At 43.5% G+C, this 22188-nt stretch overlaps 1 protein-coding gene across 4 annotated transcripts in view; it reads left to right on the top strand.

Annotated features, from left to right (window-relative positions):
- Positions 1 to 22188, top strand: part of FBXO15 (F-box protein 15) — a 48519-nt gene that overhangs the window by 6531 nt on the left and 19800 nt on the right. For 2 of the 4 annotated variants that reach the window (XM_047828389.1, XM_047828385.1), the window contains exons 2-8: positions 1257 to 1328; positions 4078 to 4182; positions 7533 to 7775; positions 8330 to 8539; positions 12889 to 13015; positions 14410 to 14492; positions 15427 to 15569. In XM_047828389.1, coding sequence (XP_047684345.1) covers positions 4079 to 4182; positions 7533 to 7775; positions 8330 to 8539; positions 12889 to 13015; positions 14410 to 14492; positions 15427 to 15569 — 910 coding nt within the window. In that variant the 5' untranslated portion in view covers positions 1257 to 1328; position 4078. The remainder of the gene's footprint in view (positions 1 to 1256; positions 1329 to 4077; positions 4183 to 7532; positions 7776 to 8329; positions 8540 to 12888; positions 13016 to 14409; positions 14493 to 15426; positions 15570 to 22188) is intronic. The other 2 variants (XM_047828387.1, XM_047828388.1) reach the window with 2 other exon arrangements.

The following is a 22188-nucleotide window of genomic DNA, read 5'->3' as shown; positions in this document are numbered from 1 at the left end:
TCTTTAATCCACATGTATCCAGGGAACCAGTTGGTAGAAAAATGGGGGTGTTACACTCTTGGTGAACAAAGTATGTACTGAGAGCAATGACATTAGTGAACTGAGCATATGGAACGTACACTCTAGACTTGAGTCACATGCTGGGTGGGAGATAGGCCAATAATTGTGTGTGTGTGTGTGTGTGTGTGTGTGTGTGTGTGTGTGTGTGTGTGTGTGGTAAAGAAGCAGCTTCCAGACCTTTCCAAGAGAAATAGCAGATCCACCAGTAGCTCTGTCTGTGGGCTGCTGCCTGGAAGCTGAAGACTGTGGGCTCCATACCTTTCTGGGTGTTTCAGATCCCTACCAGGCTGCTGTTGAGTAGTGCTCATTTTGAGGGCTGATTTTTTTAAATTTTTCTTTAAATTTTATTTTTTGAGGTACAGAGACAGAGTGCTATTTGGGGAGGGGGAGAGAGAGAGGGGGTTACAGAATCCAAAACAGGCTCCAGGCTCTGAGCTGTCAGCACAGAGCCCGACGTGGGGCTCGAACCCACAAACCGCGAGATCATGACCTGAGCCGAAGTCGGACGCTCAACCGGCTGAGCCACCCAGGCGCCCCTGGAGGGCTGACTTTAATAAAAATTTACATTAGTAACTTCTGAAAAGAACTATGTGAAATCTACCTTATTTCATTGAGTCTTAAAAGCTATTGATTATATTATTTACTATTTTTCATACCACTAAGACAGAAAGATGGCCAGTTAAAATATATTTCACTGGATGTGGGATATTTAAAATGTGGAAAAAATTATGTGCATGAGTATTTGGTGTTTCTGCGGCCGTGGTCGCCAGAGCGAGGGTTGCGGCCAGTCATTGTCCCTCCAAGACCAGCCAAGTTGTAGATGTCTGGGTACTTGTGGTTCACAGACCTAAAGTATTTCTTAACCTGTTGGTGCTATTGTATGGTTGAAACTGGCCTGTTGATGCGTTTTATTTTTATCCTTTTATTACATTCAATAAGTCTTACAGCCCCTCTTTGATAGGCTGGCAGCCTACAAGAGCAAGTATTGAGTCTTATGTTTAAAACACATCGGAGTAAGTCCGGTTTCCAGGTTCACCCAGGACACTGAATGTTTCACCGCCCTCTCTCCATCCGTGTAGTTGTACAGTGAGTTTGTGTACAAAGTTTATGAATCCCTTACAGTTTTGTAGAGAGCACTGCACTGTTTACCTCTCATTAGAATTTGACTTTTCCATGCTCTCTCTCGCACGTGCTAGCCTGCGGCAGTGCGCCGGGCGGGGAAGGCTCCGAGCCGAGTCCACGGCTGAGCGGTCTGTGTCCCTGGACAGGTGAGTCGCGGCACGTGGCCGCTTCCCCAGGGCGGGCTCTCGGGGCGGGGCCGTCGGAGACCGTTTCGGTGCATGTGTACCAAGCGGCTGTTCTGAGCTGAGAATAGAATTGCGGAGGACGGAAGCACAACGTGGAGCGTTTGCTGTGAGTCATCAGCCTGTCACCACTGTCATCATTAGGCTGGTTTTATGAAGTGAACTTCTAACAAGTGACAAGGAAATGTTCCTTTTTAAAAAATGTTCTTCAAAATTACTCACTGCTAGTCGGTAAAGACCCTTGAAAAGGGGGAAAGAGGATTAAAGCGTGTTCTTCTAAAAGCTCCAGGGGCCTGGGCTCTGGGGTTCTTCGCCCTCAGTGCTCTGGGAACCCAGCTTGGCAAGGTTCTGCCTGCTCACTTCCGCAAGGAGATCCGTACAGTCTCTGTTTGGAGCTAATTGTTTGAAATTGCTGCTGAGGTGCCCGTGGATTTGTGCTACTGACATAGGCCACCAACTCTGTGCTAAGCATTGCGGGGGGACCGAGGGCGTCACTGTAGATGTTGACAGTGGAGGAGGTAGGGCTGGCATAGTGTACATATTGCCAAATTCACGTTCAAAGCTAAGTTACGTGATTGCAAATTTTGGGCTTTTAAGTTTATTTATTTTCAGAGAGAGAGAGAAAGCTAGAGAGAGTGAGAGAGTGAGCACGGGGGAGGGCCCGAGAGAAAGAGAATCCCAAGCAGGCTCTGCACTGTCAGCTCGGAGCCTGATGCGAGGCCTGAACTCATGAACTGGGAGGTCATGACCTGAGCGGAAACCAAGAGTTGGACGCTCACCGGACTGAGCCACCCAGGTGCCCCCCAAGTTTTGGGCTTTCAGTAGTATATTACAACTCAGCTAACAGGGAACATACTTTTAGTGTGTTTTAAAAAAGAAGTGAAAACCAAAAAGGATAGTTAATTACAGACGGCAATTTAAGCTTTAAAGCCTGTACTCTGAGAACACAGTCTGTCATACAATAATCTGATACGGAAACAGAACAAATATTCATTCGGTTCATGCATCCATCAAATATTTGAGGACCTTCTCAGTACCAGATACTGTGCTCTGACACTTTGAGCTTCTTTTCCGCTCACCTTCCTCGTCTCCTTCCCTATCCCCCCGCACCTCTGCCCCTGCAGTGTGAAATGATTAGAATCCAGCAGAAAGTGACCCAGTATGGGCATGGACAGTGACTGTACCAGCTTTGAGGAAACCTTATGAACAATAATTGAGAATGGCTTTGATCCCAACTGTGCTAGCTGTAAAGTGGAGGTTTTCTGCTTTCTGGAAGGTACGGGGAGAGCACCCCTTCATTAAGTTTGTCTGCCGGGTAGGAGAGTGAGTAGGGTTTTAGTTCAGTTAAATAATTTTTCCTGGATAAGATTTGCTGGGTGCCTCTCTGAGATGTTTCCTTTAAGCCCAAATCTACATTCTTTGAATTATAATTATTTAAAAAATAATAACCATGAATTTTTGTGAAATCACTGAGTCAAAATGTCAAAACTCTGTGCAGTGGGTAACCCAGATGGTCACAAAACGTGTTTTCCTGCAGCTTTGCCCTCTCTAGCGTTAGCGACTTTTGGTCGCTAAAAGTGTCTAATTTATTGACTCTGAATAGAAGGAGTTTCATTTGGGGGGAGGGATTTAATGAACCCCTGAGCAAAACTGCTTGCTTAGACTCTCAGGGAGTCTCTGAAGCTTCTGAGTAGGGATAGCTCCGGTTAGTGACACGGGCCAATTATGTCTCGTGCCTGTCCTCTTGCCTCTGAGGACCCCCCCCCCCCAATCCATTCTCAGTATTATCAGGATTTTAGGACTGATTATTTCCCTATGAAACATTTGATAACGATTTTCATCACAATCTAAAAATTTAAAATAGTTAAGATGACAAGTGCAGAGCATGGGCAGCCATTCTAAATTGGCCAAAGGGTTTACTGCCTCAGTTCTTTATCCTGAGGTCCCCACCCCTCACCCCAACAGTGTTCGCTAGCTTTCTTTTTGTTTTTGTTGTTGTTTTTTCTGCCTGAGGTCCATACGTGCCCATTCCTGACTTCGTAATATCGGTAAGGCTTTGTAGATAATTTCTGGTTCTCTCAGTGTTTTGTAACAGTGTAAGATCATAGAAATATTGAGAATGGGATATTGAGAATGCACCTCAATGTAATTTATTTAGGCAATAAATGAGAAAAAAGGAAGAGAGAATTCAGAAAATCTTATGGGGCTTGAACTCTCTGGAAAGCCCCGGAGGAAGGTCTGGAGCATGAGGATATGAAGGAAGAGGGTGGGTGAGGGTGGTATGGGCTAGGTAGAAAAGAAGCTGGTATTTCCTATCCCAGTCTCTTCTTTGAGGGGGAGGATTCTGTGTTATTTCTTCTTAATAGCTAAGAATGCATTCTTTTTCTCTTGTTTCCTTCTATCTCACCAAGGGATGATGCTTACTTTCACGAGGGAGGTAGGGAAACCTGCGTGTTGATTCACAACGTGTGAATATGGTTAACATGCCAAGGAAGTTAGGTTCCTGTACCCTTGGGTCTCTGGATTCATTTATGTCATGAGGACTGTGGTAGCCAGAACATTTCAGTTGAGAAAACGGGAAGGTAGGGGTGCAGTTAGCCTCTTGTATGGGACAGGTGCCAGTCACCTTCTGTCTGGAGATGAACAGCCAGTTTTGTGGGTAACTTCCAGCTTATGTGTTTGCCCACCTCTCCGATCTCCTCCCCTCTCTCAGCATGCCTTCAGAAGTGTTGCTGAAGATCTTTTGCAACTTGGATGCTGTGACCCTGCTGTGTACGGGATGTGTGAATAGGCGCTTTTATCATCTGGCCAATGACAAGTAAGGAGAACACCAAATCTCTCTATCATCTTTTGATGGCGTGTTGATGGAAGTCATGAAAACTAGTAAGACCTTTTTAACCATTTTTTGAAATTTAAAGTAATTTCAAAAGTGTGTTTAGACATAGATGGAACATGTCTAATACTGTAAGTGGTCAAATGATATTTGATAAATGATAAATGAGATTTGCATTTATTTGCTTAAAAAAAAGAGTGTCTTTGCATGAACTGAAAGTGATCAAACTTGCTATTGGGGTAGCTGTTGTCTCCTCTGTGGAAGAATCTCTCTGTCTGTGTCCATACTCACACAAGTGGGTTCAAGGCAAATAAGCATGTTTTTGACAGTAGTTCTAGAATGGACGTAGAGTGATTTTTGTGTCTCTTTCTTAATGACTCTTTATAAGAGGTGAAGACATTTCACCAAAGCAAAGTGCAGTAAGGCATTTTTCATGAGAGAGATCAAGTATCCCAAACTGTAGCTTTTTGGAGGGTTCTTACTTTATTTAAGGATAGAACTTCAATCGCTTGGATAAGGTGATCGATTACAAATTGCTTAGTATCACTAAATATCCCCTTTTCCCACTGAACTTCATAAGCCCAGAAGGTACAGGCTCTGGGCGTTCCAGTGGATCTGGGCCACACCTCTAGTAATATTCCTTGCATACTTTTGTTATTAATTACATGCCTGTCCCACTTTCTTGGGGGTTGTCCTTTAAAAATCTGGGCTTCTGATGGAATTACCCTCATGTTTGTTTTCTTTTTAAAGGAAGTACCTTAATTGCGTACATTGAATTTTATTTTTAAGAGTCATAGTCTGATTTTATAGTGAGACTTCAAAAAGGGCATGTTGACGATTGAACTGGTAAACAAGTGTTTGTCAACAGTATTTGACAAACATGGTATTGTCAATGCGGTATGGTCAATGGTATTTTCTAAGCGTTACTTCTGGAGAGGGCAGGAGTGCCTACAGTAGCCAGTTACACTGATGACTTATGGCGAGACCTGTTTGGAGGCTTGGGGTCTCCCCGATGCCCCCCTTACATGGGGGGAGGTTGCTCCCTCCCTGCGGGTATTGCCTCCCTCAACCTGAGCTCCAGGCTCCGCCTGCGTGGGGGTAAGGGGGAAACTTGTTCAGGCTGGATTGGGATCATCACGTGGGGCTTTTATTTTCCAGCACTCTGCGAAACACTTTATCAGAACGTTAAATTGGCCCCATTTTGTCAACAACTTGTCTGATTGAGGTTGTTCTGTGCCTGACTGGTAGTCAGAATAGCTAAATATGCTCTTGTCCTCAAATCCACCTTAGTTTCTTTCTTTCTTTCTTCTTCTTCTTTTTTTTTTTTTAACAGGACAGGGCATTGGGTGATCAAGAAATGAATGTGTCTGGATTTTGAGTACTTGTTAAAAGCGTCTTAGGCCTGACATTTTTGCTTTATAAATGAATAAGCAGAACAGTCTCCACAGTATTTTAATTCTATGGGATGTTCTTTTTGGACTTCGCGACGGTAACTGCAGTAAGATAATGGTGTGTAAGTGGCTCTTCGCACAGATGTCAGGTGTAGCTGTACCTGAAGGTGTGTGGGGCTCCCGCTCTGTGTCCTCTCCAGGCACCGTGTTTTGTAGTTTGCGAGTGCGGGCCCACAGACAAGAATAGAGTCAGCTGCAGTTCATGTGGTGCTGATGTGAGAGATTTGGGAACACTTATGTGGAGTAAAATGATGAGTAAAATAAATTTTGAAGAAAATATGAACAAGTTTTTATGTAAAGGGAGTTTTAAAAATTGCCTACGCAAGGGATTTTGGCAAAAGCGGTTTCAGATTTACCTAAGATGTACTCAAAGAATCGTCATTTTGCAACTCTTAGCTCACGTACGAAAACTCAGAAATTTCCGAACTGAGAAATACCTTAAGGCAGAAAGCTTGGTGTGAAGTGATTTTGTGGGGTGAGAAATGGTTTGAAAATGCATACTAGAGAGTGATGTCAGTAGGGATCTGATTATGCGTTTGATAGAAAATGAGTTTGATGGAAAGTCCACGTCCGACCTGGATCCAGGGGACACGTCTGCAGGTCGAATGTCTGAGAAGTGCCCCTTGCCGCTGTGGTTACTGCTGGGTGACCCGAGCACTTAGGAACCTCCAGAGTGCCCTGGCATCTCGTCTGGACCTCCTCTGCAGGGGCATTGCCTTCTCCCAGCTGCCTCTTGGCCATTGGCCATTCCGTCCCACTGCACTAAATAGAAATGTGGAGACATGAATTAGCAAGTAATTACACTTACTTATGTACAGCTCACCTTTTATAGTAGGAAATTGATTTGAGCCCCTGTCTCAGTTTCCCCTAAGAGAAGTTTGTTTCTTCCCCTGAAGGAGAGCCCTGAGAGAGGTGCCTTAGGCTCACTTTGGCCCCTGCTAACCGCCACTGCCCCTGTGACGTCTCGTCTGGGTGTGATGAGCGGGAGGGACACAGGCTGTGGGTCAGGGCTGAATTTGAATTCAGCCTTGTGGCCGATTGGCTCTCGAATTTGGGTAAATTACTTGGTTTCCTTGAGTTCATTTCTCTGTGACTGAGGAGGCCGGGAAGCACAGGGCGTGAGTGCGTGAGCTCTGGTTGAGGCTGCGTCGGTGCAACCCTGGGTCTCTGTCTCCTCGGCACACACAGGCTGGCCCGGCCCAGATCACTTCCCACTGGGCCTCATGACATTATCTGCCAAGGGGGGGACCATAATGGTAGCTACTTCATGGGTTTGTTGACGATTAAAGTAGTTAATGTTTACGAAGTGCCCCAGTGATGCTTAACACTGCACAAACAATATTAACTGGTTTTCTTCACTTTCTGCATTATGCAGGGAATGTTTTCATTTTCTTCTCTTTGTGCAAACGTTGCACGTTCATTGTAGAAAAATTAAAACGTGGAAGAAGAACATACAGTTCCGTTGCTGTTGGCATTTCTCTGTGTGTGTATGTACATATACTTCCTTTCCAACCTTTTAAGAAGTGTACGTATTTAACATAACACAATAGGAGTCACTTTGTTACTTTTCTGTAATCCCTTATTCAGTGATTACGGTAGGAAGACAGTGGTTTGGATGATGTCAAATGACAGGAGGTCACTCATTTTAACTTGACCGGGGGCAACAAGCTTTTCCTTTTCGTGCAAATTTCTGGGGTCAGTGGATCTGGGACACTCCCCTCAAACCACGGTTCACTCTAACACGTGAATGGCTGTCAGTGTTCAGTTTGCTTTGTTCATGGAATCGGACTAGTTACAAACGATTGTGCATCTCTGATTTAACGTGTCACTTCTGCAGGCACATGACTGTGTCTTTTAGTTAACGACGTTCCTCTTCTCCCCCAGTTTTCTTTGGATCAGGATCTATTCAGCGGCCTTTTCACCTAAAAGATCTAATTGGAAAGTTAATTCAGTGGAGAAGACCGCTGGTTCTGTGAACGTGCTGTCGGTTAAGGATAAAGAAGCTGGGTACTGGAAGAAAGAGTATATTGCAAAGCAGAGAGCACGTGTGAGAGCGGCGCTCGCCCAGGTGCTCAAGCCTGTGAACCCTCACACGGGCCTACCGGTGAAGACCAAGGAGGCCGTCAGGTACACAGCTTCCTCCCGAGCTATGGGCACGCCGGGTGCTCGAGGGTGCTGTTAACATCTGCACGCGTGTTGCTTTAGAAACAGTGATGGTGTGAGCTCAGAGTATTGCACATTTAAGGACATACGTGCAGTTTATACTGTGAGGGGACTGTCTCTTGGTGTTTTCCTGTGTTTCTGTGCGTCCATAAGTTATATAGTGTTTTCCTATTTCACATAAACGGTCTGCTGTGTTCATGAAAAGCAGAAATCACCTAGTCATCTGCTGCAGTAAAGCAAGAGCATCCGATGTGTCCTTCCTTCGGGGAAGAACTTTGTCTCATGTATGTATTGCCAGTTCCGAGAACACAGTAAATGTTCAATGAGTGTTTGTTAGGTGAGGAGAAAAAGTCTAAAGAGAGGACCATTGACGGAATGAAAATTTATGTCAGGCACTTTCTGAGGACTTTGGCTTTGGCTTTTCAGGAACTAAATACTTTAGAGATGATACATGAAATTGACTTTAGCATTTTTTCTTTCTGCAATGAGGCCAACATTGTTAGCTTTTCTTTCTCCAGAATATCTGGTTTAGGTTGGGTAATTATATTGAAAGAAAAAAATGGAAAAGAACACATCATGGAGCACATTGACCTTTCCATAAATGACTCATCAGTGACGATTATGTGGTATGGCAAAACTTGGCCACGGCTGGCCACATTGTCAACCCTAGATTTGTGTGGTGTGACGCCAGTTTTTATGGACCAGTCTAAAACCCCCTCCAAAAATGGGTAAGTATTAATTCTACAGAAGCTTTGGGTGAGAACATCTTATATGTAAATACTAGTTGTTATTATTCTTTTTTAAAAAAAATGTTTATTCATTAGAGCACGTGTATATGCGCAGGAGGGGCAGACTGGGGCCGAGAGGGAGGGACAGTCCCAAGCAGGCTCTGTGCTGTCACCACAGAGGTCACTGCTAGTGTCCAACTCATGAATTGTGACATCATGACCTGAGCTGAAATCAAGAGTCAGCTGCCCAACCAACTGAGGCACCCGGCTGTCTCCGTTGTTACTATTCTTGTAATTTAAAGATACCGCCAGTGTATTTTAATTTGATTGCATCTTCAAGACTTCTCTTGCATTCTGGATCACTATAGAAGAGAAAAAGAATGGATTCATCACATTTATGATTAGATCTAAATTTAAGTTCCTCATATCTTGGTTGTCTGTAACAGAGAATAATATTCTAGTTAACAAAGAGAATAATGTTCTAGTTAACAGAATTCCTAGGTGATTGATAGCTAACCTTTTGAGCTTTTTAGTTTTAACCATTTTGAATCAAAGGTATATAAAACTATTATATCTGGGCGCCTGGGTGGCTCAGTCGGATGAGCGTCCAACTTCGGCTCAGGTCATGGTCTCGCGGTCTGTGAGTTCGAGCCCCACGTCGGGCTCTGTGCTGACAGCTCAGAGCCTGGAGCCTGCTTCAGATTCTGTGTCTCCCTCTCTCTCTGCTCCTCTCCCACTCATGCTCTGTCTGTCTGTCTGTCTCTCTCTCTCTCTCTTTCAAAAATAAATCAACATTAAAAAAATAAAAAAAACTATTATATCTTTCTTTTAGTAAATGGTACAGTAACCATAGTTTAAACATTAGGACATACAGTACTGCTTAGTTATTTTTATGTGCCTCTCTGTTGAACTGACCAGATGTGTGACCTTCTGCAAGTGGCTCAGCCTTTCTGTGCCTCAGTTTTCTCATGTGTGAAATGGGGTGATGATGACGATGGTGACGAGTATTTAATTTAGCACGTGTGGCTGCTGTGAAGACCAGAAGGGGCATCAGTCAGATTTGTGTGTCCTTATGTTCTGTCCTGAGGGGCTCTGTGCTGCGTCCACGTGTATTCGAAGTCTGTCCTGCTCACTCTTCTCGCCATTAGTCACTTTCTCCTAAGAGCTAGATGCTGCCGGCTGCGGTGTCTTCACTTCCCAAGCGAGCAGGCGCAGCTTTACATCGAACGCATGGAAAACACGGGTTGTAGCTGCCTTCTCCAGGCTTGGTTTCCTGCCCTCAGCGGCCCTCTCCATGGCCCTCCATCCTCGGACATTGCAGTGCATTTACCACGTCACTGTTCCTGCCAGCCCGTGCGCTGTGGCTCTACCTGTGGCTTCTCTCACCCGTGTCCTTGTGATGGCAGGTGTCGTCCATGGCAGGACAGCTTTCCTTAATGGCTTCCCTGGACTCTGGACTCATTTTTGCAGCTTGGTAACCAGGACCTTGTTTTTCTTCTGCAATCTGGGGCTGGTCCTTTGAGGATCGTGTCAGTGATCGTGCTTCTGCTTGTCATGCTGGGAGTGTGAGGGCGTTCCACTTCTTAGTGTTGGTGAAGCCAGGTTTTATCATATTCTGAAAATAGCCTTAATGCTACGGAGGATAACATGTGAATTATCTTCCCTGATTATATTACTGATTATTCTATATTTTAGAAGCATGTTTACTTAAAAAAAATTTTTTTATGTTTATTTATTTTTAAGAGAGAGGTGGAGAAAGAGAGTGTGAGTGTGGGAGGGGCTGAGAGAGAGGGAGACACAGAATCAGAAGCAGGCTCCAGGCTCCGAGCCATCAGCACAGAGCCTGATGCGGGGCTCGAACACACAAACTGCGAGATCATGCTCTGAGCTGAAGTTGGACGCTTAAACGACTGAGCCACCCTGCCGCCCTGGAAGCTTGTTTACTTTTTTAAATGGGACCTCTATTTGGATAAATCTCTGAAATTTCATGTGGTATCATGATGGACACTAGATTTTTCTAATGCAGTATTTAGGTTTTATGCACTATGAAGTTATATTTGGAGAATCAGTCTATAATCTCTGTACTAATTTCACTGAACAATATGTTACTTGGCATATCATGAAGTATTGTTTATATGCATTAGGACAACATTGTTAACGTCAATTAAGATGGTCACGGAAGACGCAGTGGGTAGTGTTGAACAGTGAGGCTCGGTTACAGATGCTCTGCTCCTGACAACTGCCATCCAGGTCGGGAATACTGGATTCTGTGCGGTGACAAATGCTAGAATTTATTGGGAAAATTGATTTCATGTAATTTATTTCCATTAAAACTCAGTGGACTTCAGCCAGCATTTGATAAACTGTGGAGAAGAGACACTAGAAGTGTTTTTTAGGAATTTGTTTTGATGGGCTCTTTTATTGCAAGTTTGAAAGCAAATGTGTTTATCATGCAGAAGTACAAATCGTCTTGTGCATCTGTGTGACAGCAAAGGAAAAACTTGGTTATTTGGGTCTGTTTTGTTTCCTCCATGAGGATTTTTTCAAGAACAGTGAAAGCCTTATTTGTGTAATTTGCAGTTTGAATTTCCCTGTAATTTATACCTTTCTAGTCAGCTCATTAAATTTTCTGTTCTGGAAATGTTCTCCGTTCTGTGGTTTATGCTATACCTCCCCAAATTTGGGAGGAATGTTGAGTAGGTATCAGCCTTAGTTTCTCTCTCTTTAGCCTGTGAGGCCAAGGCATGTGGGGACTTAGCCTGCTCTCTGTGGAGTCGGCTTGAATGGCTCTTGAGCCATGGCGATGACTGTCCCTACTTAGGACACACTGAAGAGTGTAAGAGGAGGGTTTTCACACCTCCGCCCGACCTCGTCTGTCTGCACTGACAATCATGGTGGCAAGGCTACCATTTCTCAGCACCTTAGGGTTGGCTTTAAGGTTTCAACTCCAGTTTCCCTGAGGCCATACTCATGTTCCTAAACCGTGTGGCTTCCTCCCAGTGTATTCTGTCTATGAGGAGTATACTTTGAGATCGTATGTCACACGCATGTTCACTGACCACATCCCCCAGCCAGTGTAGTTTTCTGTGCCAAAAGTCCTTTGAAAATTGAGGGAGGAACCAAGGTAGTCTGGAAGCTTCAGGTCTTCCTCCCACCCCCATGCCTCCACTTTGAAACAGCTGAAGTCCTTCGTTTTCTGATTCTTTTACTTAATGAACATTTGAATACCTGTCTCCTGCCAGTGTGTGTCTTAGGTGCTGGAGGAGAACGCTTGGATGCCATGTGACCGCAGCTCCTTAGGGACTTTCCTCAATGCTGAGCTATGCTAATTGACCATTAAGATCTCATCTCCTTTATAATTTCCTGAACTATCTCTAGGTCCTTGGAAAGGACATCTATGTTTACCATTATAGTGCTTCTAGAATGTTTCATTCGTTTTTTTTTTTTTTTAAAATCTCATGATGAATAGCAGAGTTGTGTTTCCTTACACATCTGAGTTATTACTTATTCTCAGATAGTAATTCTAATATAGAGTTCACAGTGGATCTCCTCCATGAAAATCCTCAGGGTTTTGGACTAAATTCGTTTTCCAATATTAAAATTTTCACTCTCTCTGAGTTATCCTTGATAATAGCTTTAAAAGGTATATATATCTGCTTCCAAGAGCCTACTGAGACCACCTGCTCTTTTTTGTCACTTAAAAAATATTTCATCTTTGCTTATGCCTTAGTTTCCTTAATTGGGGATACATACAGTTACAATACATATGAGAATCTACTTTTTAAAAAAATTTTTTTTAATGTTTATTTATTTTTGAGACAGAGACTGAGCATGAACGGGGGAGGGTCAGAGAGAGAGGGAGACACAGAATCTGAAACAGGCTCCAGGCTCTGAGCGGTCAGCACAGAGCCCGACGCAGGGCTCGAACTCATGGACCGCAAGATCATGACCTGAGCAGAAGTCGGACGCTTAACCAACTGAGCCACCCAGGTGCCCCGAGAATCTACTTTTGACTGTAGCATTGTGCTGGGCTCTGAGGGGAGGAGAGCAGAAGATGATTGTTCCTCACCCTCATGGTTCTTCCACTTCTGACTGGGCCATTGAGTTGACACTAAGAGTGAGGAGGAGGGGAAAGAAACACAGTTGGGCGAGAAATTTGGGTGTATCCATTTTCCTTTTATTTACATGAATGGTTTGCATCCCCTGACCCTCAACACACCGTTCATTAGCAAGGTGCACGTTATTAGCATGCTCTTCAAAAGTACTTTTAAATACACTCAAGAGAATTGATAACCACAGGTGTGAAAGCTCATTTCTCTCCTTCCTTTCTTTGGCATGGATGTTCAAAGACCTCGGTGGCATTCTTTAATTGCAAAGTACAATCTGAGTAACTTAACCGAATCCACCATGATTGGCGGGGACAGACTCCTTCGGATCTTCTGCCTCTGCCCAGGCCTGCTGGTGGGGCTGTGGAAGGTAAGAGTTGGGTCCCTGCCTGTGTGATGCCACCTCCCTGCCCATTCCACATTTACTCACTGCTGTGCGTGACACCAGATGTGAGGTCTTGAAGACTCTTCACTAACGGCATTAATTCTCTCTTAGCAGTTTTGCTTTTCTAACTAAATGGCCCCTTGTTGTGTGGAGGCGACTCTGTTCTCCTGTTGTAGATGACAAGCTACCTGTTCCTACCTGGATGCTTTTGTTCACATTAGACCGTTCATGTCCTGAAAAATCTCACCCCTTCTCCTTCCAGTCAATCCGTGCTCCTTCCTTCCTCTTTCCCAGCCTGCGTCTGCCCAAGTCTCTCATCCTGCGTGTTTAACCCAGTCTCCCCTGTGTTTCTGATCCTGTAGATGTGGCCTTGAGTGTAACCTGCCTATCCTTTCCCAATTCCTCTGGAGTTATTTTCTGGGAAGTCACTTCAGTGAAAAGCAAACCAGTGTGATGTTTATCTGTACACCACACATGTGTTGAAATCTGTGGCTTTGGCCTGTGGGTGTTGTAAGACAGAAGCTCACAAATGTGATTTTGAGGATAACAGCATGCGTGTATAAACAATGACTAGATGGAACCACGATCAACGGCATCATTCTCTTGACATAACTTTGTCTTTCTCAACCTGCTGAGGCAGTCACTGTCCCTGTGCTCGCCGCTCGAGGGTGACTTGTGGCCTAGGTGCCAGTTTGCTTGCTGGCTGTTTCCTTGACTGGGATTCATCAGTCTGTGCTGGCCTGCATTGTTACAAGGACCCTGGTCCGTCCGATTGTCCTGTTTGCCTACTGCTGGGTGGTGCCTCAGGTCGACCTTTCTGGGGCACTTACACCAGTCAGCGTCGGCTGTGAGCTTGGAGAGAAATGGATGTCTGTTCCTCTACAGTCACGTTTTCTGCTGCTCAGCCTGGTGGGTGAATGTTTTCATTCCCACTGGCTTTGTCAAGTCAACAGGTTCTCAAGGGAGGAATGTATCCTCATGGAATGCCACTCATGTTACGTATCTGTGGCATTACCCTTGTATGTTTGAGGGTCTTACGAGTATCGTCCCTCTGTAGTTCCAGAACCTGGAACTAACAATGTATATTGTCACAATCATCCTGGCAGAGTGTTTTGATATTTCACAAGTGCTGGGTTGTTAATCCTTTTGGTACCGCACGCACTGCACGTTTGGGTGAATTGTGGCCCTGCTGTCAGTTGGCAAAGAAGTCTTATTGGATAGTAATAACGTATTAGCAGCAAGAATGCGTTGGTACTGGGGTAATCTTAACAGTTACAAGAAACTGTCTATCTGTAAGATGAATGTGCTGCGATCTTCACAACGACCTGGTGAAAAAATATTTCTGTTGAAAAATGTCTTCTTTCTAATTAACTTTTCAGAGGGAGGAAGAACTGGCTTTTGTTATGGCAAATCTTCATTTCCATCAGCTTGTGGAGAAGAGCACGTTAGGCTCCGCCACCGTGTATGTATTTCCACGTGGGTCTATTCACGTTTTGTACAATGTGAAGGATTAGAAGTTGATATCATCTGAACATCCTGAGAATAGCTACAAAGATACTCTGTTTTTAATCAGTAGACACAAGCCAACGGGCATAATTACTTAGCTGTGGCTAAAATAATTGGATTATTCGTGAGTACATATTTGCTTTCTTTGTTCCGGGTTAAGGATTTTGTGCCGAGTGGGGGCAGGATGGGTCAATCACTGCAAGGTTCCGGTGCATCAGGGTGCTTGCCGTGCTTGGCACTCTTGTGCCTTTTCGTATCTTGCAAGGCCTGCAGTTGTGGTTTGCTTAGCCCGGCACTGTGTGTGTCTCTCCATGAATTTGCAGCTCTTCAGGTGGGGAATATGCTTTTCATGTCACTACAGCTCTCAGACTCTTTTTTTTTTTTTTTTACCTGAAAAGGTAAAGCTCTGAATGCTTTTGAGTTTGTTACCTTATGTAGTAAGGTTTTTCTTATTGAATAAAACTTGGTTCGTCATAGCATTGGGTCTTCTGCCCGACTTCCTGACCTGTAGGTCCGTTCTTTGGTGCATTTTCCTGCTGAGCAGCTCTGTCCTCTGGTGACCTCTGTCCTCCAGTGACTGAGACCGCTGAGGAGCAGGGGCGCCTCCTAGAGCCGCTGCGCTGGGCAGATCCCAGAAACACTTCCGCCCGTGGGTACCTATGGAACTCATGCCTTTGCCCGTTTTTAGAGACGTTTTAGAGAAGTTGGTGAAAGGAGCACAAAGTGTTTCTTTTGAGTTCCTGGTGTAGAGGATGACCGGGAGGAACCTTTTTGAGGATTGACAGGAACTGGTGTTTAAATGGATGCCGATATTTTTAGAGTATTTTCAGTTCAAGCATTTTGTCTCTGGTGTTGACAAACCTGTGTGTATGTTTTGTTTTGCTTTTTAGCCCCTACGAGCTACCTCCTCATACCCCCCTTTTGGACGACAACCCAGAGTATGGACTGCATGGCTACCAACTCCATATTGATATGCACAGCGGTGGAATTTTCTACCTGTGTGGTACATTTCGCAATCTCTTCACCAAGAAAGGTGAAATAATTGAGTTTTTGCTTCAGTATTAAGTTAAAAGATTAGAGACAGTAGGGGACCAATTTTTAGATCTGAGTTAAGAATAGTTTCTTAACTGATTATCTGTTGGCTCTCTGTCTTCCTAGACCCATACCTCATTCTAGGACTTGTGAAATACCGTGGCTGGATCTAGTCTCTTTAGCTTCTGGCTCCTCATCACCATCTCTCTACCTTCTGGAATATTCTCTACTCGTCTTTTCTGCTGATACTTCCCTTACTGTTTTGCCCTGCCATGCCTCTTCCCCTGCCCGAAACTTCTTCCCTTCTTTCTCCGAGGAACTTGGTAAACTTGCCCACAGAGCCAGTGTATCTCCTGCCCAGGATAAGAATAAAGAGAAACCACCCTTCTGCATGTACTGCATCCATGATTATCATGCTTACCAACGCTGAGACAGAGACTAGAGTAGGCAGTGAAGGGAGGGGACCTCAGCCAAGTTAAAGGGAAGAAGGAAGTTTGGTGTAAAGAACTGTATGGATTCAAGTTTCACATTCTTGGTAATAAATTTCATAGGGGAAATTTTATACTCCTTTTCTGAATACCCTGTTCCCCCAAATTGTTTCATCTAATAGATTTGGCATCCATTACTCATCCCCTGCCTACGTCAATTTCTTTTAGAGTTTAGAAAATGGTGATTTTCTAATTATGTCAGCATTTCCACGTTTATTAGCTGAGGTTTTGTAAAATACTTCCCCGCATCAACTAGTGAACTCCTGGAGTGGCAGGGTAAATGCTTTAATCCTGTCTCTCTTTTTTTTTCTATTAAATAACTTTTTAAAATGTTTGTTTATTTTTGAGAGAGACAGACAGGCAGACAGGCAGAGTGGGAGCCAGAGAGGGCCAGAGAGAGAGGCAGACAGAATCTGAAGCAGGCTCCAGGCACCGAGCTGTCAGCACAGAGCCCAGTGTGGCGCTCGAACCCGCAAACCACGGGATCATGACCTGAGCTAAAGTCGGATACTTAACCAACCAAGCCACCCAGGTGCCCCTTTATTTAATAATTTATAGATAATTATAGACATTATTCTTTTTGAGGCTAAAATTGTCCTTCGTTTGATCAGTGGGATCTAATCCAAGCTGGCTGCTGTGTGCTTTTGATACAGCTCCATTAGTCTGAGTCTTTGCTTTTTGACCCAGGGTATCTAGGTTTTTCTATGCTATTAGCATTTTTATTAGAAATATGTCACATCTATATATTGACCTGAGGTGAATTGACAACCTTTATTGTTGAATTGTCGTATCCAAGAATGTGGTATGTTTTTCGTTTTGTTCAGAGATACTTTTATGTCTTTTAGGGTGTTTCAGAATTTTCTTCATACTAGTTTTGCTTATTTTTTATTTAGGTCTTTAGTACTTCATTTTGTTACTTCTTTCCCATTGTATCTTCCAGTTGGTGTGTAATATTTGGTGTGGGTTTGGTCTCAGTCACTCCTGATCTCATAGAATAAGTTGAGAAGTACTCCTGCCTCTTGAATTTTTTGGAGGATTTTGCATAGAATTGGTAGCATTTCCTCCTTAGATGGTTGGTGGAATTTACTCGGGAAGCCATTAAGGCTTGGAGTTTTCTTTGTGGGAATGTTTTTAACTACAGTTTCCGTTTCTCTTATAGACATAGGGGTTACTTAGGTTATCCGTTTCTTCTTGGGTGAGCTTCGGTATTTTGTGTCTTTTAAGAAATTTGTCTAGATGTCAACTATGTTAAGATGGCCCAGTGGGTTAAGCAGTTTTTTTTGGCCTGCTCCTTCTATTACAAATTTCTCCGTGAATGTTGACCGAATGATGGATACCTATATCCGTGATCTTACTAGAGATTGCAAAAATAATGTTTCCCTAGTCCTATTATTCCTTCTGTGTCTATTATCTGGAATTCTTCTATAAAGAAGAGTTTTCTCTTACCAACTATTTACTTAGCTGAAGTACAATTAGTACAGATAAGGCAGGGTCCAGGTTTGAGCCTTTCTCTTTGTTTATAGAATAGTGATTAGTGCTCTAACAGTCTTCAGTGATGACTTAGAGGTTTTTGTGGGAGGGGGTAGTGTTACTGTGAACTCATGGGTGGAAAAACGTAGTCTATTTTCAGTCATTCTTCCTTTTATAGTTACTGTGCCGTGCAAATTGTCCTGTCACGAGTCATCCTCTTCTGTGTTCTTTTGACGTGACTCTCGTCATCTCTGGTAGCTTGCTTGCATTCTGACACGAGAAGAGACCTCAAGCTCATTTTACCCATTTGTCGCACAGATCTGGAATTACCCATTTTTCCCAGGAGCTCTGGCTCCTTTTAGTTCCCACCACACTATGGTGTTTAGAAGCCAAAATCTGGATCCTGGAGATGCACCTTGCTCTCGGGTTTTTATTCCTTTTAGGGTTTTCAGCAGGCAGGGCTAAGAAGTTTGTAGATTTTTGTAATGTGAAGAAGCATATCATGGATATGTTTAAATGAAATATTTTAAGATTTTTAATTAGCTTCTTTGATTATACTTGTATCTCTTTTCTCACACCAAAAGTCTTTGTTGCAAACAACATCAAAATATATAATAATTTAAAAAAAACGATATTGTTACTAGTAATGAACCCATTGAATGTTCTTTTAATTAAGATTTTTTTTTATGGTTCTTTATGGGTTTAAGTCACATCATGCCAGAGGGTTCAATCTCCTAAAATAATTATTCTCTGTGTGGCTGTAATGCCACTGTGACATAAAATCAAAATGATTTTTTTCAGGTGATTCTTTATTTTTCAGGATTGCTATGCTTCTATTTTTACATTAAAAAATTTACATCCCACATTTACATGGTTTATAGTTGAAACTATAAAACAAGGAAGTTCAGAGGTTTACTTCTATCCTTATCTTTCATCCCTGCTCTCTCCCTTCCCCCAAAGGTGACCCTTCGTATCAGCCTATGGCATATCCTTTAAGTGCTCTTTTCTGAATATATAATGCTATATACCAATGTATTTATATTTCTTCCAGTTTTTTTTTAAAGAGGCATATCATATAAGTTCCTTGCTTTTTTCCCACTAGTAATATATTCTGGAGATTACTCATTAGAATGACAGAGAGATTTTTCTCATTGTCTTTTTAAACCAGCTATAGGTAGGTAGTTTGGTAGTTTGTTAACAGTTTCTTGCTGTGGTTTCTAGTCTCTGCTCTTACAGACAGTGGTATAGTAAATTGCCTTGTTCACACATACTTTTATATTTTGCCAGCTTGTCTTTGGAGTACTTTCTTAGGAATAGGACTGCTAGATCAACGGGCGAATGTACATATAATTTTGAAAGACACCATCACATTCCCCTCTATGAGGGCTAATTTCTAACTTAATAGGGATAGGCAGTTAATAAAATGTTTTGTTACTAGGGATGTTTGTTCTAGGTTTGATTATGTGCTCATTCAAGGCATTTGGTTAAGGAACTTTCTATTCCTAAATTAGTTGGATTTTTTTTTTAATTGGGAATGGTGGTTAAAAGTTGTCAAATCCATCTGTGAGCAACTATCGATGATCATGTGGTTCTTCCTCCTTTATGCTGTTAATGTAGCAAATTCCGTCAGTGTATTTTCTAATGGTAAACGCCCTGGAGCCCCTGTGATAAGCTTCTCATGTTGTATGTATACTTATTTTTAAGCTACTGGTTTCACTTATTTGGTATTTAGTGTTTTTCCATTTACACTCACAGATTAGAGTACTTATAGTTTACTTTTTTTTAAACATGCTTCTGATGTGGTTATAGTGAGGTTTTCTACTTTTCATTGAATAATTTTTTAGTATTTATATGATTTCCTAGAAAATCACCTGTTTTCTTTAGGTTTGTTTTGATCTTTTTCAAGCTTTTTGAGTTGGCTGCTTGGGTGGTTTAATTTTCAGAGTTTCTTTTTTTTCTTTGGTGCCCTTTCTGCCATGCCCAGAATCTTGGAGTCTCTGAATCAGGAAGGAACTGAAGGGTGATCACGAGCTTGACTTTGCCCTGCAACCTCTGATCTGGGCCCTGCCCCAGGAATAGCCCTCCCAATTTTATGAAGGTGTGAGAGTTCTGCCTCTCTTCTCTCCACTTCAGCCCTTTTAACTGTATTCTGTTATTTGAAATAGAGAATAAAATCTCCTCCCTCTTTCTGGTATGTTCTTTTGAGGGTCTTACTAACGGGCCGCAGTCTGTACCCAGGGGACAACATATGCCCTCTGGGTGGTGTTAGTGGGGAACTTGGTCTCTCTCCCTCCCATGGCTCCACCCTTATGTCCTCAAGCGCCCTCTCACTTCCAGTCTTTCTTATCTAATACAGTGTACACTCCTTGAGCGCCTATTGTAACCCCCAGGGATTAGGTCTGTTAGGTCTCATCAGTCTTAGGGGAGAACTTCAGAGAGAGGACTCGCCCTCTCCTAGTTCTAAACAGCATAACCTTGATTAAGCTTTGTATGCATTCTGTGTACCTAAACTGTGCCCTTAGTAAGGATGATGGCGTACAGAGAACACTTGTGAGTGCTCGTTATGGGTTCTTTCTGCGTGTTTTATATTTATATTAATTATTCAATTTGATCTTCATAGCGAGCTTGGGAATTGGGTACTGGTTCCGCTCCCATGTTATTGGTGAGGTGGCTGGAGCTGGTCGTGTAGGTCCATCCTCTAAGTCTGTGTAGCTCACGCACAGGCCGGTCTCCACAGCATGGGTCTCAAGCACAGGGCTGTGCCGGCTTCTGTGTATTTGTACTTTTCAGTGACATGCTTCTAGAATCCGCGTTCCTATGTGTGTGACTCGTGTGTCTTTTCGAAGTGTTGGCATCACAGGGGTGGTCAGGAAGGGCCCTCTGTGCAGGCTTGCGGGAGCAGCCTTGAACCACTTCCCGTTCGTGACAATAACTCGCTGGGGAGGCCGGACAATTAGTACAAGACGCAAGAGACTGAGTAAAACGAAGGAGGGTGGGGAGCTGAGCTTTCATCTGTTTTCACAGTAAGAAGACAAATTTCCTCCTGAAGGAGACCACTCAACGGAGATGCATTTCCTCTGCGTGTGGTTCGGTGACTAGGAACCAGCAGAGGGCGCTGTTGCCATCGGCGTCAGCTTGCAGTTTAGCAAAGTGCAAGCTGGAATGTCCTCTAAGGTTTTTGAGAAACTCTCTTGTGGTACCATGTGGTATATTTAGTAAATTCTGGCTGTGTCATTGCAGTTGGGGATGACAGCACTTTGCCCCTGTTTTTTAAGAACACTGTCTCTCCCTATCAAGGATAAAATGTTTGATCATCGCGTCCCTACCCTTGAGGTGCCTCTGTCCACTGTTTGCCGTCGGTGAGATAGGAGACCTGGCCTGATTTTAACGAGGCCATCTGTAGGGGGTGGCGGGAAGTAAAGGGGACAAGGCCAATTTGTTTATGTGATTCATTCATTGACAAAGAGTTGTTGAAGCAGGAGACGTGCCGGGGCACAGGGCGTAGGCATGTCGGACACGGTGCCTGCCCTTCCCCCAGTTCGGTACAGAGAAGTCTGCTGGGCCAGGTGACAGGCATGTGCAGGGCACTAGGGAGTCCTGGAGGTTTCTGAGGAAGGGCAGACCACGGGGAGCTGGGGTTGGAGTACAGGGACCAGTGCAGCCTGGAGACAGGTTAGTGGAGATGGTCTAGACCAGTTAGCGGGAGTCATGGGGCAGTGGGAAGGGCTGTCCTCGAATACAACACAGCTTTACAAACAGAGCCTGAATTTGGTCATTTGGTAGGACGCTTGCCAGAATTCCATCTTTAAATAAGATTTCTGAGGATGTGCCACTTTAGTCCACAAATTCACCGCAGTTTTATTAAAAAATCCCAGTGGGAATTTATTCAGCTTGCAAGGTTGAGTCTAAAATCCATCTAAATACACATATGTGCATAGGGGATGGGTGACAAAATTTTTGTGTTAAAATCTTAATTGTGAGATAATCTGTTCTTCTCTACACATGCTGCATTTTACAGGCTGTGGAAAAACCGTAAAACCCCTGCAGCCACCCCACAGTTTAAGAAATCGACCATTCCCAGCGACTTTGGAGCCACCTGCGTGTCCCTTCCTGCTGGTTCTGTGTGTTGTGTTAACCACCGTTCTGCATATTAACTCTTTCTTTTCTTTTCTTTTCTTTCTTTCTTTCTTTCTTTCTTTCTTTCTTTCTTTCTTTCCTTTCTTTCCTTTCTTTCCTTTCTTGCCTGCCTGCCTGCCTGCAATTGAACTTCTTCGTATTGTGAACTGACACAGAGAAATGCGTAAAACAGATTCTCATAAAGCAAACACCTGTGTGATTGCCATCCAGGTCTTGATTAGGTTTTGAAAATGGATAGTTAAAGGGACCGGTCTTTCCTGATGTTAAACACTCTAACCAAGAATGTACAGCGTCACTGGAATGGATCTTCTTTTGTGGTTCCACAGTCTTTTGTCAGAGGATTCTCATACATGTGGGACTTACAGCAAAGCAATTACTAGCTTTCCATGATACCCCTATGTATCTGAGTATATCTTCATCCTTCAGAGGATGTGTTGTATCACTTTGCAATATTAGTATAGAATGAGTTGTATGGAATCATTTGCCTAAGAGGCTTTCTGGAATTGACTCTTTAGGGACTACGGA

Source organism: Prionailurus viverrinus, chromosome D3, assembly GCF_022837055.1.
Source record: "Prionailurus viverrinus isolate Anna chromosome D3, UM_Priviv_1.0, whole genome shotgun sequence".
NCBI lineage: Eukaryota > Metazoa > Chordata > Mammalia > Carnivora > Felidae > Prionailurus > Prionailurus viverrinus.
Note: the sequence above shows the minus strand (reverse complement) of the source record. Positions and strands in the feature narration are given on the sequence as shown.